Source organism: Melanostigma gelatinosum (genome assembly GCF_949748355.1).
Source record: "Melanostigma gelatinosum genome assembly, chromosome: 17".
In the NCBI taxonomy this organism is placed as follows: domain Eukaryota; kingdom Metazoa; phylum Chordata; class Actinopteri; order Perciformes; family Zoarcidae; genus Melanostigma; species Melanostigma gelatinosum.
In genome coordinates this window covers 3400580-3418911 of record NC_136650.1, presented here as the reverse complement: position 1 = coordinate 3418911, position 18332 = coordinate 3400580, and the positions used below count along the sequence as shown (strand labels likewise).

General features: G+C 41.1%; 1 protein-coding gene across 1 annotated transcript in view; it reads right to left on the bottom strand.

Moving 5' to 3' along the window:
• Positions 1-18332, bottom strand: part of col28a1a (collagen, type XXVIII, alpha 1a) — a gene marked incomplete at both ends in the record, with an annotated part of 36240 nt that overhangs the window by 11349 nt on the left and 6559 nt on the right. Inside the window, 17 exons of the mRNA XM_079287910.1 lie at positions 240-308; positions 2034-2105; positions 3447-3515; positions 4905-4976; positions 5067-5135; positions 7304-7372; positions 7461-7529; positions 7636-7704; positions 7978-8046; positions 9168-9236; positions 9332-9400; positions 9502-9555; positions 16000-16044; positions 16139-16183; positions 16733-16759; positions 17452-17496; positions 17594-17647. Coding sequence (XP_079144036.1) covers positions 240-308; positions 2034-2105; positions 3447-3515; positions 4905-4976; positions 5067-5135; positions 7304-7372; positions 7461-7529; positions 7636-7704; positions 7978-8046; positions 9168-9236; positions 9332-9400; positions 9502-9555; positions 16000-16044; positions 16139-16183; positions 16733-16759; positions 17452-17496; positions 17594-17647 — 1035 coding nt within the window. The remainder of the gene's footprint in view (positions 1-239; positions 309-2033; positions 2106-3446; positions 3516-4904; positions 4977-5066; positions 5136-7303; positions 7373-7460; positions 7530-7635; positions 7705-7977; positions 8047-9167; positions 9237-9331; positions 9401-9501; positions 9556-15999; positions 16045-16138; positions 16184-16732; positions 16760-17451; positions 17497-17593; positions 17648-18332) is intronic.

Sequence of the window (18332 nt, the reverse complement as noted above, 5' to 3'; positions counted from 1 at the left end):
AAATAGACATTTACAGTAGACTGAGGGAGTAATCATTTTACATTTCTGTTCACTTCTCTTCCAAATGAGTTTGGTTATAGATCTATTTGCTCTTTACTGTCTGACGGTTGGGGTTTCTTGCCTTGTCGGACTCGTTCTAATGTCAATCGCCACTCTATCACTGAACTAAACTCTTTAGTCAGGGTGTCAGTTTCATGTATGTGTGTGTTCGCGTTTATTGATTTACTAGGTGTCATTACCTTTGATCCTGGTAAACCACGCCCAGCAGTTCCAGGTCGGCCCACCAGTCCCGGACTCCCGGGCTCTCCCTGAACGAAAATGTCAGTGAGATGACGTTAAGCTGCCAGCACATAAGCTTGTGTCAAGAAGACCATGAAAGCAAAGCTTTTGTCTCTAGAGCAGAGGTCTTCAACAGGGGGTCCGCCGAGGTACTGCAGGGGGTCCGGGACATTTTTAGTTGATTAGACAATTTCATTTTCTTTTTTCTTTTCACTCTAAACATGAATCTGTCCATTATTTTCATACTTCAGTATTGTATGCAAGATAACAGGTATCTTTATGCATGGCAGTGGCACTAATAGGCCATCACTCATTTTTCGTTTCCACATTTACGTTTAAAATGAAAACGTCTATTTGAATAGCTTGTATGCATGATTATCATGCAATTGACAGACAATGTTGATGTTGGCATTGGTATCAGCTGACAAGGTGTGTTTATAAATGGCAGTGACACGGCCACTCACTGTACCTTGCACATGTTTACAATAAAAACATGAATATATGAACCTGTGTATTATTTGAATAGCTTAGTATTGAATGCACAATAAAGAGGTATGTTTAATATAAAACACAATTGGATACAATATATATAGTCGGGGGTCCCTGCTCCATCTCTCTATCAGTTTGGGGTCCTTGGCCTGAAACATGTTGAAGACCCCTGCCTAGAGCTTGAATAAGGATGCTTCCTTATCAGTACAGGTTAACTTCACTTCAGCAATATTTTGCATTAACAACTGCTAACAGGTGGACATTTTGGCCAGAGTTCATTATTAAAATTCTGTTCTACCTGTTACTTCTTAACATTAGACTTATTGATTCATATAACACATTAGCATCATAATATTTTAAGTGGGCCCTTAGACCATGAACAAAAACAATATTTTTCAATGAGTGCTCTTTCAACTTAACTTATTTACAGATTTAACCATAACATAATCATATTTTAAGGGGCATTTGGGTATTAGAGTTTAAAAGTATTGAATTCATCATTGATGAATGAATGGAATTTAAACAGAGCAGAAACAGAAGTACTTTTTGTAATATATGGGCACACCAATAAACTATTGTAATGTGAAACCTTAAACTGTTAAGTAGTGTCGCATAGTTGATTATGACATTGAATTCATTTTTCATGGCATGTGGGGTTTTCTGGTCTAAGACCAGCGTTTTTCTTGCAACTGGTTGAAAACTATGCATGTACTACTCTTTGGCCCATGACCCCTTCGATTTTCCTGTATCCCTCAATCAAAAAAGTTTGGCGACCCTTAGTCTATGCACTTCAACTTGATTGTGGAAGTTTCCAGCTGTCATGTGGGACTACCCTTAAATTACTCTTTAGAGTTCCAAACCTCTTGAACCAAGACCCTAAATTAACCAATCAACCATTAAACACGTCCTGATCTTTAACCGCTCTGTTTCTGGAAAAGCTGTGAGAGCTTAACCTCTCCAGTGTTGGATTTCTCACCTACGTACAAGAGCAGTTGTGTGAACAAATGAACCTGTGGCGGCCGTACCTCAGTCTGTTGGGACTTGGCTTAGGAACTGGAGGGTGGCCAGCACAAGTCCAGCACGGACCAAGAATGAAGTGTTGACTAGTAGCCAGTTCCATTTCCTTGAGCAACATATCGAACCCCTAACTGCTCGGTGGGCAGACCACGGCTGATGTGTAAAATAAGAACCTGGAGTGAAAGAATTTAATTTCCCTGAAAGGGACCTTCTTCTTATAGTACCTAGGGGTAACCTATTCAACATACCTTAGCTCCAGCAGGTCCAACAGGGCCTGATGACCCTGAAGGTCCTCTAGGTCCACGGTCACCTCTGTCTCCCTGAGGAGAAACGCATACACATGGCGTGTTACATCTCAGCCCCTCTGGTACCGTAGCAGGAAGGTGTATTGTGCTGAATTCAGATTGGCAAATATGCATGTATATGACTGAGTGAATGAAGACTGACAGTACAGGTATGTAAATATGTACAACAACCACTTTGTATTCTTAGTTGGTATTTACGCATGCAAGTGTCCTAGTTTTTACAACTGTCATGTTTAAAATAACCCAAATGCAAGGGCTGATTAAACAGAAATGCTGAACATACAGAAATCGGGATATCCTCTAAGACAGTGATTCTTAACCATGGGGCCGCAGCCCACGATTGGGCCACGAGCGCCACCTAGAGGGCCGCAAAAAACTTTCAGTTTTTCTGTTCAGAGACAATATAATTTATGAGCATGAATGAACAGAATCGTATATGTTAATTATTCCCACAGGCAGTTAAATCCTCAACCGCTGTCAAGTGCTTTTCCCTGCAGGTGACTCATCATGATTTTCAGACCCCCGCCCTCGGTAAACTATCAACGGATGAATCCAAAAAAAGAAAAGTCACGGAGGAAAATAGAGTTTAACTCTGCGTGGACACTGCCAACGATGCTGCCGCTTCCACAACAAGCACACAGCATGTGCTGAAAAGTGTCACGCTGGAGATGAGTGACAAAGAGCGATTTCTCAGCTGCTGCAGAAACTCTCCTCTTCATAAGAGTTTGATATTGTTATATCAGGTAAAATTGCAATAAAATGTCAAGAATAGTCTTTATTCTTGTTCTATATTTTCATAAATACAACAAACTATAGTTTTTGGATGTATAATATGTATATATGTATATATATATATATATATATATATATATATATATATATATATATATATATATATATATATATATATATATAACACTTTGTAAGCTGTGATATCAAATAGCTTTTGCAGCTCCAGACAAATTTTTTTGGTTTTATTTTGAAGCCTTCAAAAATAAAGCGACACCAAGCGACGAAACATCCAACGCTCGTGGGAAAGCCTGTTGGGCTTCTTGTTGTGTGTGCAGGTTTACATACACATGATAATAAATGTCTTTGTGATCATCACATTGTATCATCTCATTTATTTGACAAGGGTTTTGCTTGTTCAACTGTAAGTGGATTTAATATACTTATTGAATACAAATCAAACCAAGAGTGAGATCAATTAGTTCAACTGATACAGTGTTAATATTTGAATGGGCCCCGGGACACTTTGTACTTGAAAAGTTGGGCCCCGAGGTCAAAAAGGTTAAGAACCCCTGGTCTAAGAGATTGGAAGTTTACTTCGGGAGCAGATGCACTGTGGCTGATTACCTTTTCTCCAGGGATGCCTTTCGCCGGTGCTCCCTCTAGGCCTCGCAGACCTGGCAACCCCATCTCTCCCTAGATCAAAGAGCAGATCAAACAAACATTCATAGCGTGTGACGCTTGTGAGTGGTGTAGTTATTCTTCAGAGACACCATGAAATTGCTTCTTTACTTCCTTGATATAGTCATTCCTGTTGAAACAAGATGCTGAGGTGGACACGTAATGCAAAGAGGGGTTCATTTATGTTCACTCCTATAGGGCTGGGTATCAGTTTGCAATACCTTTAAGGTGTCACCTGAGATAACCTATCAAGTAGTATCCACACTTCTCCAGTCAAACAATACCTGCAATCTATCCTGTTTGTACTCTAGAAAAAAGAACTCCAAAAATAAATACTGTTTGCATGGTGTTGAGCGCAGCCAATTACTGCAATCATTATTTGATTAATGCCACGTGTGATTGGCCCACTATCGCAGCTGCTTCAACCCATACGGCTCTGAACACAGAGATATCTGAGGTGGCGGTTAGCAGATAATGGTGTTCGCAGTTAATGGTGTTAACAGAGCTAGCAACAGTGCTGACAGAGGTAACAGTTTAACCTGGGAGGGGGGGAACCGGAGGATAGGCGCTACGTTTCTGTGGTAAACGTACGTACGTGGACCTCGCTATCAGCATTAAGCGCTGGATGAGCGCTGGATGAGCGCTGGATCGAATTATGGTGACTTTTGCTTCGTTAGTCTGGAAGCTGATTCATATGTGTTCACACAACTATGTAATAAATAATACATATTAACTTATTAACATATATACTTATTAACAATATCATTTCAAATACTCATCTTGTTACACAGTAATAGCCATGTCATAGCTTCACTGTCTTCGAGTGATAGTTCTGTTTTGTATTTTTATTTATTTATTTATTTATTTTTCAGGGACAATGCACACTAATCAACAGTTACACTGTAAGTGAGCCAGAGTTAGCCAGAGAGGCTAATTTCCATCTGCTGTCCCCGGCCAGATGTTTCAAGGCAGCCTAAAAATAACAAAATCTCAAATAGAAACGGAGTTAAAATTCATAGAGAAACAGACAGCAACATACAGACAAAACCGAAACACAGCAAAAGAAAAGTGTACGACATTAAAGCAGAGCAGACATAACAGGTTTCAGCATGCGTCACGCAGAACAGACCCACCTACAGGACAAGCACATGTAACACTGAAGCACTTCACAGACACAGCAAACAATGGAAAATAGCAACACTGATCAAGACAAATGCACATTTAGGCAAAACAAGCAGGCAGGACAGACAGCACATCAATGCTGGCACATCTGATTGGCAACAAGCCATTTCTTATGACTACCCATTTCAAAATAGAGCAATTACCTAACTGTTTGGTAATTAGTTCAACATCTGATCGTGACGCAATTCAGATTGAATTTTAAGAAATGTGACGGTGACCCACCTTAGGCCCAACAGCTCCGTCCTCACCAGGAATGCCAGGTATCCCAGCAGCCCCATCAAGCCCTAGCTCCCCCTAGAACAACACACAAACTCAACACTTCTGGGTGCCACCCGGCTGAACTACTGAACATGTTTTGTTTAATGGGGACTTTGGTTGTCTTACCTTCGCTCCTGGTTCACCTACACCCCTCTCTCCCTGAGGTCCGGGCTCTCCGGGGAAACCCTGGTCGCCCTGGGAAACAACACGAATCAGATCAGACGACCAGCAACGGAAAGATTCAAAAAGGTGTTTTTAGCGCTCTGTGGTTGGTGTCAGGTAAATCTCATACTTTTACAACGTATGGAAATTAAAATAACCACTGTGAGACTGTGAGGAAATCCAGGTACAAAGCTGGTGTAAAATATCATTCCAAACTATTAGGCGACCCGAATTCTGCTGTCCACATCAATCACAGTTTGCAGACTGTCTGCCTGGTTTAACCTTCCATACACTCAGTCGAGGGAACGGACAGATTCAGGGTGCAATCAGAGACTAAAACAGACATCTTGGGTGCACTTATGGTTTCAGTTTCACCTCAAAATGAAGTGATTCAGATAAACTGGCTGCAGGTTTGTGTAGCCTCTAACCTGTTCGATCAAATGACTGCTTATTTTTTGCATATTGGATCTATTTTTAGTGATGTCACTTGAGAGCACAGAATTATGATAACTGTATTTTGTATAGTAACCTCTTAAACTGAAGAAGCCTTTTATATCAGGCTTTCTGTGTCTGAAATCCCAATTTACTTTCTCACGAGGAAGTCAATTATTGACTGTTTTTATATCGGAAATGAATGATAGACTTGGACTTGTATAGCGCTTTTCTATATAAGACTACTCAAAGCACTTAACACTACATGTGGTCTCACCCATTTACACACATTCATACACTGATGGCAGGGGCTACCGAGCAAGGCACCACCTCAGGACTCTAACTAGCCCTTCATACCTATTCACACACTGCAGGAACAGCTTACGGGAGCAATTTGGGGTTAAGTGTCTTGCCCAAGGACACATCGACATGGACTAGCGGAGTCGGGATCCCGCTCTATCCTAGTTGCCACAAAATAGTAAAAGAACTAAGTATATATATTTAAGTGCTTGCCCAGTCTTGCTTCAAAGCCATGTGTTATAGTGTTTATTCTCTTTCATCATGAATATCAAATACATGGATAACTTACTTAATGTCTGTTTAACTTGATTCATTCTTCTAAATAATTGAAACGCCACAGTGTCAACTCTTTAGCCATAACTGTGTTGAACACAGTGGATGTTTTGCGAAATCGTGATGTCTCTACACGGCAAAGCCCTGGTTGTCAGGAGTTAAAACAGAGAGGCATATGACTCTGTGTCTCTTATAAGATTACGCCTGTCGCACAGACATGTTTCTGTTGTCATACACACACACACACACGCTAGCAGGGCGTGACCCATAGGTTCACTCACGGGACATCGGCCAAGAGTCGCTGAGATTTGAACTCTGATGGCGTTCAGCCTCAGGCACCGCCGGAGGGAGGGGGTCCTTGCCCCAGGGGTGGTTAAGAGTATAAAAACTCTCGGTTTTCGAGAACAGGACACACTCGAACGGACACTCGAACTTAGCTGGAGCTGAGTTGAGGAGAGCTTAGCGAGGGAGAACCCCGTGCAGCTCTCTGCCTGCACGGGTTAAACTTTAACTTTTTAAAGAGCTCCGGACTTTGAGAGTCAGAGTTTTTAAGAATACTTAGAAGATTTTTTTTAAGTTGAGTCAGGAGAGAAGTCCTCCAGCCCACTCTGTCTAGACCTGCGCTGGGTTAATCGTTAACTTTTTCCTCCCTAGGCTACATAGCAAGCCAGTCTGCTGGCTGAGTCAGAGTTTTTAAGGATCCTTTGGTGAGTTTTAGCAGTTGTGTGGGTGAGACCCGTTAGCTGCGTTAGTTAATGGTTAAACTATTTCCGTACAATTGGACTCTGTCTGTAAACTGCTCTGAAGGGGTTTTAAACACTTCGGTGATTTTTTCTTATATTTTTCAGTTAACAATTTTTTCTCTGTACTTTGGACCAAGAGATTATACTTTGATTTGAATACAAATAAATAAGTAACGAATTAGTTTCTTCGACCAAGTCTGTTGCTTCATGATTTCATGAGAAGCCAGCCCAGAGAGGGGTTACGCCTCGTCGGATCTGACCTTCGGCCCCTGAGGTAAGTTGGTGTTTGATCCAGCACGGTACACCACTGATTGCATTCATTGTAAAATAAAAATAATAAAAAAAATAAAAAAAATTGAATTAATTAATTTTTTAATTTTTTAATTTATCAAATAAAATAATTAAAAATCGTGAGGGGTCACCCCCCGACATCACGTAACAACTGCTACTGACCTTTGGTCCAACTCTACCCAGTCCAAGAGGTCCTCTGGGACCAGAAGGCCCAGCTGGCCCTAGGTCCCCCTACGTCCAAAGGGAAACATCAGAATTTAAAGTGTAACTACACAAATAAAGGACAAACAGGTGGAGGAAATATTTTCATTGGCCTTGCCTTTTCTCCTTGCATGCCTGCCCCAGGAAACCCCACCAAGCCTGGCAGCCCGGGGGCTCCTGTGTTTCCCTGAGGATTAGAAAGGTGAGAGGTCAGACAGGTCGTCCTTTACAGCATCGCAGGTTTTCAGTAGACACGTGTGCAATCCAAACCATGTTTAAGAGTTAACCCGTACCTTATCACCTTTGTACCCGACTCCTGGAGGTCCACGGCCGCCCTTGGGACCCTCATACCCCCTTTCACCCTGCAATCAAACACAGTGGGAGGGTCAGGAGAACAGGAAGAATAACACATCAAACCTCGGTTTTATCTTAAGACTCAAATCATACAACCATGTGCAATTCATGAATAAAACAAAACTTTAAAACCGGTCTTTCGTCCCTCTATGGTTTTAAAACACCAATCATATTTGAAAACGCATTGTTTTTGAAATGTTTCTTGCTGTCCATGTCTTAAATCAAGGATTAATAAAATGACACATACTAGTTGTCGTGAACCAGCTTGTTCTGGAACTTACCTTGGACCCTGGAAGACCCTCACCTGGAAACCCTGACGATCCTTGCATCCCTGGTGGCCCTGCTGGACCCTAAACAAATATAGTAACTGAATAAATACTGAACAGATATTTCAATATATTAGCGATCATACTGGAAGCACTATAATATTCACGCAACAATTATACAAGGCCAGTTGCTAGAAAAGCAGCTGTACTGCCAATAATAACATAGTATCGTTTCGTGTATCTCAGCAGATAGAAACAAAACTATATGCTTGGAATGATCCCTTTTAGTTTGTGTCTAAATAATTTTCAAAAATTTGAGTGGGCTGGCCCTTTAAATATAATTACTACTATGGAAGCAAAGGAAGGCCGTAATAATTTGAATTTTATAAGCAATTGAAATGTAACCACTACTACATGTTTAAATTTGAATACCTGTTGTAATATCAGTTAAATATTGAACTTTGAAAATCAAGTCTGAATTGAATTAATGTAATTATCATTCAGATGTCGAAAACGTCCTTTCAAATTTTCAAGGGTTCACAAATACAAATTAAAAAAATAAAATAAACATTCAAGTTGCTCAAAACGAGTTTGTCAAATTTAGATCTAAATACTTAATTCAGGTCCTAAATCTTTCTTCAAGTCGGATTCAATTCAGACTCCACTGCTACCGAGAATGAGCAATCAAGGCTGAATGGAATCTATCAGACCTCCGTCCTATCAGGTCACGTTTTGTCGGATGATTCAAGAAATAAAGCTCAGATGGAATTGACCTTGGACACTGGAATTCACTGGAAGCTTTTTCAATTGCACCACTTAACACAACCTCGACATTGTAAAGACCGGAATTTAAAATAGGGGAAAAAAACAGTCATGGTTTCCAAAGTAAAGTATTTATCATAGGGTCAGTTATTATTCAACCCAGATTGCGATAAACATTCATTTATTTAAAACAACAGACACATGTAGATGTGTTAGCTGATCAAGTATCATGTACGTTATAAGGGCTTTAGTTTGAGGTTGATAATGTGTTTTTCATGGCACACCTGCTTTAGCATTTGTAGCTGGGTAGCGCGGAGGCTAACATGTCTCTGTCCCAAAATAGAAAAACTAATCTCCAATGCATGTATTGATAGAATATTCAGTGACAATATCACAGCCATGACAGTATATTTCTGTAGTTTCACTTAGTGTTGTGAACTCACCGGTGTTCCTGGTTCACCCATACCCATTGGTCCAGAAGGACCTGGTCTTCCATGGTTCCCCTTGTCACCCTGAAAAATGAAGTTTACAGACTGGAGATAAACTGCAGATGGAAGTAGGACAATGTTCCTTATTCAATCAAATTCTAAACCAAACCCAAATTTACCTTGGGACCAGGGAAACCAATGCCTTTATCTCCTGGAGGTCCAAATACACCCCTCAGTCCTCGCTCCCCCTGTTAGGGGAGGGAGGAATTAACAAACGTGCCTGTAGCTTCAACCTGTGAACAAACGGATTCATTTGGAATATTTGAAATTTGACAGCCAGTGTTCTTACTTTAGATCCAGATGTCCCTTCTGGACCCTGGTCTCCAGGTCCTCCCCTGGCTCCCTGAGACAGGAACAAAACAGTAAGGGGCAATTCAATATATACAAACCACAAATAACATTAAAGCAATTTAATATAGAAAAACTAAACTACCATTTTAGTTAAAAGTTAAAATAATGGTAACACAACAAGGGTTGTTTTTATTTTTGTATTTTCATTTTTCAGTTCCGAAGTCCTGTCACCGCCGACTCTCTGGGAAGTGTCCCTGAGAGCATCTTCGACTGCACCACAAGTGTAGTCATGTGTTATATGTGGGTTATTAAATATGGGACTAATGTGAGACGCAGATGCAGGATTACCAGATATCTTCTTTATTCCACACATTTTAATTTCCCTGGGAAAACCTGGATCCTACATCACCCACAATCCAACTTGGTAACAGTTTGAGCCTGAAGCCTCTACAGTTGGAGCCTGAAGGCTCTACAGTTGGAGCCTGAAGCCTCTACAGTTGGAGCCTGAAGCCTCTACAGTTGGAGCCTGAAGGCTCTACAGTTGGAGCCTGAAGGCTCTACAGTTGGAGCCTGAAGCCTCTACAGTTGGAGCCTGAAGGCTCTACAGTTGGAGCCTGAAGCCTCTACAGTTGGAGCCTGAAGCCTCTACAGTTGGAGCCTGAAGCCTCTACAGTTGGAGCCTGAAGGCTCTACAGTTGGAGCCTGAAGCCTCTACAGTTGGAGCCTGAAGCCTCTACAGTTGGAGCCTGAAGCCTCTACAGTTGAAGCCTGAAGGCTCTACAGTTGGAGCCTGAAGCCTCTACAGTTGGAGCCTGAAGGCTCTACAGAGGCCCGGTGAACTCATTTCTTTCTAAATTCACAACCCGAGATTGTTTTCATTTTCAAATCTGTAGTCTTCAATCTCAACTGACCCTGACGCTGGTTTAGACTAGGGCAGAGAATGTTTAAATGTAACTTTTAATCATAAATGTCAGATTATATATTCAACCTGTAAGACATTGGGAACAGAGTGTGTGGCACTGGCCTGTGAGCTGTGACTGCCCTCTGCTGGAGACTACAAGCAGTGTGACTGGACTGAATGGACGTCTGCTCCACATGAGGGTCTCTGACACACAATGTAGGTCCTCAAATGATAGAAATCTACAAAAGTTCAACACTATATCATGAAAAAGTAAACAAGTTCAACTAAAGCATGCCGATAAATCATGTCACACAAATATCAAATTGTCAGGACTTTTATCAGATGGTCAAATATCTTTTAAGCCAAGTAATTATCATACATTGTGGATATTTTGTGATTTCATAATTCAAAGTTTAAATATTGTTGATGTTTTAAAAAACAATCAGAGCTTTCAAATGCATTATCATACAATATCTCATCACATCAATATGATATCTTATAAAAAGTCTTTTTTTGGTGAGTTTTCCTATGCAAGCCAGCAACATGTGTGAACTTCCGTCTTCAGAGGAAAAGTCAACAAACCTGCTTGTTGACTGTGCTAGATTACCTGACTCAAGCTAGTAATACTGTCCCTAGGTTTTATCTCCAAATATCCAAAGTAAGAGCTGAGCTTTAAGAAAATGATATCCTGCTACCCCGCTACAACATGCACAAGATAAGCACAACCCAAACCATCAGTGCATTTTGATCAATTACGTCTTGTTGTATTCAACCCAAGTATTAGTAAGGCAAGGCAAGGCAAGGCAAGTTTATTTGTATAGCACATTTCAACAACAAGGTAATTCAAAGTGCTTCACATAAAACCATTAAAAGCATCAAAACATAAGGCAAAAGAAAAGGAGATTTCAAAAACAATTAAGAACATTCATTAAAACATTAAAAAACAGTGTAAGAAATAAAATGCAGTAGTAAAATGCAGAAATGCAGGAAATTGATTAATATATGAATTGAATGTGGTTCAATTAAAGGCAGCAGCAAACAGAAAAGTCTTCAATCTTGATTTAAATGAGCTGAGGGTCTCAGCAGACCTGCAGCTTTCTGGGACTTTGTTCGAGATATGTGGAGCAGAAAAACTGAACGCTGCTTCTCCATGTTTAGTTCTGACTCTGGGAACAGAAAGTAGACCGGTCCCAGACGACCTGAGGGGTCGGGATGGTTCATAAGGTAGCAGCAGATCAGAGATGTATTTGGCCCTAAACCATTCAGTGCTTTGTAAACCAACAGCAGGATTTTAAAGTCAATTCTTTGTTGGACAGGAAGCCAGTGCAAAGACCTCAGAACTGGAGTGATGTGATCCACCCTCCTGGTCTTAGTGAGGACTCGAGCTGCAGCGTTCTGAATCAGCTGCAGCTTTCTGACGGACTTTTTACAGAGACCTGTAAACACACCGTTACAGTAGTCCAGTCTGCTGAAGATAAATGCGTGGACAAGTTTTTCCAAATCCTGTTGAGACATAAGTCCTCTAATCCTTGATATATTCTTCAGGTGATAGTAGGCTGATTTTGTAATTGTCTTGATATGGCTGTTCAGGTTGAGATCTGAATCCATAACTACACCTAGATTTCTGGCTTGGTTTGTGGGTTTTAACATCAGTGACTGAAGCTGAGCGGTGATTTTCAATTGTTCGTCCTTGGTACCGAAAACAATTACTTCTGTTTTATCTTTGTTTAATTGAAGAAAATTCTGGCACATCCAGTTGTTGATTTGTTCAATGCAGTTACCCAGCCCTTGTATGGGATTATAGTCCCCTGGTGACATAGTTATATAGATTTGTGTGTCGTCTGCATAATTATGATAACACACTTTATTGTTTTCCATAATCTGAGCTAGTGGAAGCATGTAGATGTTGAACAGAAGAGGCCCCAGTATTGAACCTTGGGGAACACCACATGTCATTTTAGTCAGCTCCGATGTGTAATGAGCCACAGACACAAAGTATTCTCGGCCCTTCAAGTAGGATTCAAACCAGTTAAGTGCTGTGCCAGAGAGTCCCACCCAGATGTTTAGTCTTTCTAGGAGTATGGCATGGTCGACCGTGTCGAATGCAGCACTGAGATCCAGTAACACTAAGACTGAACTTCTGCCATTGTCTATGTTTAAGTGGATGTCGTTGAAAACCTTAACAAGAGCAGTTTCAGTGCTGTGGTGCTGTCGAAAGCCTGACTGGAAAACATCAAAGCAGTTATTTACGGTCAAGAAGTTGGTCAGCTGTTGGAAAACCGCTTTTTCAATTATTTAGTAATTGAAAAAGTATGTAAGTATTTAGTAATCAAATAAGTGTCTTACACACAAAATGTCCATTAAATCAAGAGAAACACAATTCTAAATCGAGATATATAAACCAAATGTCCCATAACTAATTCAATTAAATGAGGACTCTCGAGAAATGTCAATCTTTTTTGTGAAAGAGATGTGGTGTGAGTGCACACGCTTCCAAGATTGCATTCACCACGCATGCTCTCGGCTTCAGCACCACCAAGGCCTTATCGTCCAAGAAGGTTTAGGAAACCCAGCCGGTTCTTGGATCACTTGGCGCTCTGTTTATATTTAAATACAGCAACTGTTTGCTTTTTAGAGTAAAGTCGTCCAGAAACTGAATGAAACCTCAGATGATCTCTTCCTTTAGCTCCTCTCACTGATCTCCTCCATGCTGCCTCTGTTGATTCGCCCCTCCCCCCAGCTCACAGGTGTGTCTCATTAATCTCCTCACTTTTCCCACTTTTTATTTTAATTATACATTCTAATTTAATACAATCTAATTTTGTGTTTTTTGAGTTTGTTCACTTATATTCATTTCGATCAACTGACATAGTTTTTCATCTCTTACATGTTTGACGGTTTTTGGTCACAGTTTTCTTCCCGTTCTCTGTGTTTGACCTTTTGCACTCGTCCGCTCTTGGAGAATGTCAGTCGTTAAAGTTTAGAGTGGAAGTTAGGAAAGGGATGGATGTGTACTTCTATCCATTTACCGTTGGGTTTTACTGTTTTATATACTTTACAACTGTACGGGGGTTTTAATTGTTCAGCTGGCATGAATGGTCATATCTTTTTTAATGATTCTACCATCTGAGCGAACTGTCATTGCACTTCATGCATCTCCAGATGTTTTGAGTGCTGGACAGAAGTTGTGGCTGAGATGACAAAGAAACTGAAATGAGGGTTTCCACCCGGGTGTCATGTTTCCATCGCTGAAGATAAATACCTGTGACTACTGCAGTCATTTGAATGAATGCTGATTGTAACTTATTCCACTGAAGACAAGATATTAGTGGGTGTTAATGACTATAGTAGGTGTTACTGATACCATCAATGATTGCTCTGCTCTATTCAGGTGTCCCGGCTAATAAATCCTCCAAATAGTAAGTGTCCTTTAGAAACAACACAAGTGTTTTTTGGATATGATGCCTCCATCAGCCGTTACCAAGAGGTTACAAATGACTGAAAAATAAATCAGACTCATGATGTGACTCTGGTTAAGGTTTAGTCAGATTTAGGCACAAAAATGACTTGGTTAGGTTTAGGGAAACATCATGGTTTAAGTAAAAATGTCGGATGGTCAGTCTTAAAGTTAGGGTAAACTAAGATAACACTCCCATCACTTCATTTGTGTAGGAGCTGGAGGTGGCATTTGTACTGTCATGGAGATGCTGCTTCATGCATTTCTGCAGAGCAACGCCAAAGGGATTTGCACCAGTAACAGTAGAATCCATGAAGTATAACTGTTAGCCACAGGACTCTTCAAACTGCACCATTTCTGTTATAATCCTGTACTGTTCGGAGGGGCTGAACACAGCTCCATGCAGAAGCATGCTTTGGCAAGTGGAATGTAAAAGAGATGTGATTAGAAGTGAAATAGGCCAAAACATGCAAAAACACCAGCTGGTCCTTTAAATTGAGATAATGTCGTCGTAAACTGACTTTTCAAGCTGCTGGAGCACTGGTGGATACCAGTGGCGGGCCGTGCATTTTATACCTGGGCCTTCACTGCTGTCCTGCAGCTGAAACACAGCTACGTGTAAAAATGAAGCCAACACCTACAGATACACTATCTGCCGAGAGTGCGTCTCCTCTTTGCTCTGACTGCAGGACTGCAGCGCGAGGCTTCTGTGGGCGGCGGCGGAGGGGCTCACGGCAGCACACGCTGCTCGTTCACGACAGTGCAGAACGTACCAACATGTTAAACTAAAGATCTGATTGGTTGAAGAATATGACAATCAACAATATCGTCCCCATTCACTTAAACTGCTCAGAGATGCACTTGAGAGTCTGCAGGCCTCGGGCCTCTCTTCTTACCTAGAAACACAGAGGTGAAATCTGATTGGATAAAAGCTCTACTTAAAACAAGCTGCACTGGAAGCAGAGCAACTGAGGAAGACAGTAGCTGTGCAATGAGAGAATAAGATAATGGGAAAATATTTTTATAAATTATAATACATGTAGTGTATTTAAGAAAAAATATTAAATTTGGCAATAGCTACAACTTTGTGATTCTGTTTAGGCCAGCAGAGAAGGCCTTGCAGGCCCTGACGGCCCACCACTGATGGATACTGATACTGTGACGGTGTATGCTTTGGTGCTCTAGGTTCATGAATACACTTCTGACAGTGTGTGGAGGTAGATTCCATGGGAACCAGAAGGACGTAAAACCTAAAAACTCTGACGATTGGCTGCTGTTGTTCTACCGACGCTGAAGGGGGCAACAAGCATTTATGGAGAGAGGGAATGGATAACATGTGCCCAAATCCTAATCCTCTGGGACAACGTCTGCTCAAAGACTACAACCAAACATTGCAAGCTTGGATTCCCCGCTGTGGAAAGGCTACATTAGGAGGGGGATAATACCTAATCCACAGCTCACATTCCACAAGTGCAGAGCAGGAGATGGACCCACAGTGTGTGGCTTTCACTGCAGCGCAGACTGTTTCAGCGCGCAGGGGGGGGGGCACAGGAATCTTTCAATTTGACCACACAGCCATTGAGGTATGAGGATGAGGGCTCCTAGGCATCGAGTTCACTTCGCTTTTTAAATTAAAACACGTCTCAGTTGGGTGTGCTGCATGGAGTAATATCAAGCTTTAAAATGAAACATCTACTGTCATATCTTTTAAATATGTAACCAACCTACTGCATGATACCGGTATGGAGTCACAGCATGGTCGGACAATAAAGTAACAATAAAAAATATATTTCATATATCTTTATATGAAATTAAATAAAATTTAATATATTTATTTCAACATTTACTTAAATGACATTCCATAATATTTTTGGACATTGGATCCATATTTGTGAAACATTGTGTGTTAATGAAGTTGGTTACCAAAATAGACTGCTTGAATATTTATGGACTTCACAATGATCGCAGAGCCTCAGATTTTTGGCCAATGTGAGGGAAGACATCTAAACTAAGGGACAATCTGTTACAATGTGAAACCATTTACCGAGACTCTGCGTATAATGGGACACCAATGTAGCCATTCATAAATGCAAAAAGTATTGGTAATGGGATGAAAGGTACAACAAAAATAACTTCACCTGCTCTCCTCTGGGGCCTGTGGTGCCAAGAGCTCCATATGTACCCTGAGGAGAGACATCAGTACAGTATCACTATGTGTACATACCAAATCAGAAAAGTCATGGTGTTGATTAAAAGTAAATACATATTGAAACCTACTTGTTCTCCCTTTTTACCAGGGACACCACATTCCCCCTGTACTCCCTAAAAAGACAAGCAGTAAAGAAACAGGTAAGAGTAGCCTTCTATAATGTATATATAGATATAGATATATATATATATATATATATATATATATATGTGTATATATATATATATATATATATACACACACACACACACACATGTATATAAAGTGTCTGACACTGTTCATAAGGTCTGCCGGCTTTGTAGTGTGAAACTATGACAACTGTCAATGTCTGTATGGGATGTCCAAATCACAGAGCCCTTTGAACATGGATGGCAAATATTTAAGATATACTTGTTTTAACCCGGATTCGTAAGTGGTGAATCCTTGTGAATAAAAATTGGTTTTTAAAAATGATATTGTAGGGAACGACCGAATTCACGGGGCCCCTTTAAGGAAAGGGGCGTAACCCTGGTGACAGGGGGGGTTAAAGGCGGGCAGGAAGTGAATGTGTGGATGTTTTTTATGGATGGAAATAAACGGCCACATGGTGCAGCCAAAGGGAATACTCGCCTCCTTGTTTGTTTCCACGCACCTACAATATCAAAAATAAGAATCATACATACCTTTTCCCCTTTGCTGCCAGGTCGACCCTAGAAAAGGAAGATTTTATTTCACTTATATATCAGACACCAATATCTGTCCATCAACTATCATGCTTCTGTTGTACAAAGTTTCAGGAAATTCACCTATTCTTATAGAGAGTGAGATTGAAATTATCAGGCCGCGATTAGCCTAGCTTAGCATAAAGACTGGAAACACGTGGGAGCTGTCCAAACATTAATATCTTGGGTGAAAACAGCTGGGTCTTTTCAAAGTCTTGTCATCACAATGAGGTCGTCATAGCAGAGACCTATGAGTTACCATTAACCTGGTTCTGACTGACTGTAGCCGGAGATACTGTACTGGGAAAATAATCATTTTTATTTATTTGTATTAAATGTTTCATATTCATTTTATTCTGTTCTAATATGAATATTTGAGTATATTTTCTATGTGTGTAGAATGAAGGGGTGTTTTTCCCCAAAGTGTTACAGAAAGAGAAATAACCTAAAATCAAAGACGAGGTCAAATCAGTCAGAATTACTTTTGCCTCATAAATTGGTCCATTATTTCTTACCAGATTGCATTATTCAACATCATTTTTATGGTAAAACACTGAAGGAAAGATCGATAAAAATCCATTGGGAGCTCCCTCCATGCCTCTCAAAAGAACAAAATACCATCCTCAGATCTACAGCCTGACCCAGGCCGGAGAAGGTTGAGAAAGATATGTAATGATTACCTCAAGGCCCTCCATTCCTGGACGTCCGTTAATGCCAGGTTCCCCCTGCAGTGACCGAGCCCAGACAAAACAGCACATCAAACAACATTTCATGGCTTTCTCTGTTACCAGCGCTGGATTATGGGAGACAATAGGGACTTACACGAGATCCCTTTGGACCCGAAGCTCCATCAAAGCCCGGCTTGCCTGGTTTCCCCTAGATGAAAGAAAAGGGAGAGATTGTGCCGAACGAGAATATTTGGGCCCCCTTTTAGTTTGGACTCGTCTATGTATAGGCAAAGGTGAGACGGGGCATACTCAGCGCGACCTGTCTGTAACCCCTGCCTAACATAAACATCCACCTCAGTGCAGCAGGTTCTCAGATCTTCTCAGCCTGGTGTGTTTGCTCACGTTTAATCTTCCATCGTTGACCTCTGCTTCTTTCCAAGGGCCTCTCTACCAGGGAAAACAGCCCCTGCACCGGGCCCCTGCACCACCTGCTACACTTACATTGTGGGAAAGATTTCCTGCTCTTTCACATCTTTTCCTTGTAGTGCAAGGTACTTGTACTTTGAATGCCGGCCAGACGCACCTGCTGTTTCGAGGCCCCCCAGCCCCGGGTGCTGAGGCTGGGAGAACCCCTTCCTTCGCTATCCAGGGTCAACAAGCCACTGTGTGAGGCTTACTGGGCTCTGTGTGGAAGTGACTGTTAACCGGAAGCCAGCAGACACTACCACAGCTGGGCAGTATACTGGTAGAGAAATAGCAACCCAGGCTACACATTGGCATTGTGCTTTTCTAAAAAAAACGGTATATGTGGAGCTTAGTGCTTCTGAACCAGAAATATGTTTTGATGTCAACCTTGTGTCACCAGGTTTCACCAGAAATGCACAATGTCACAT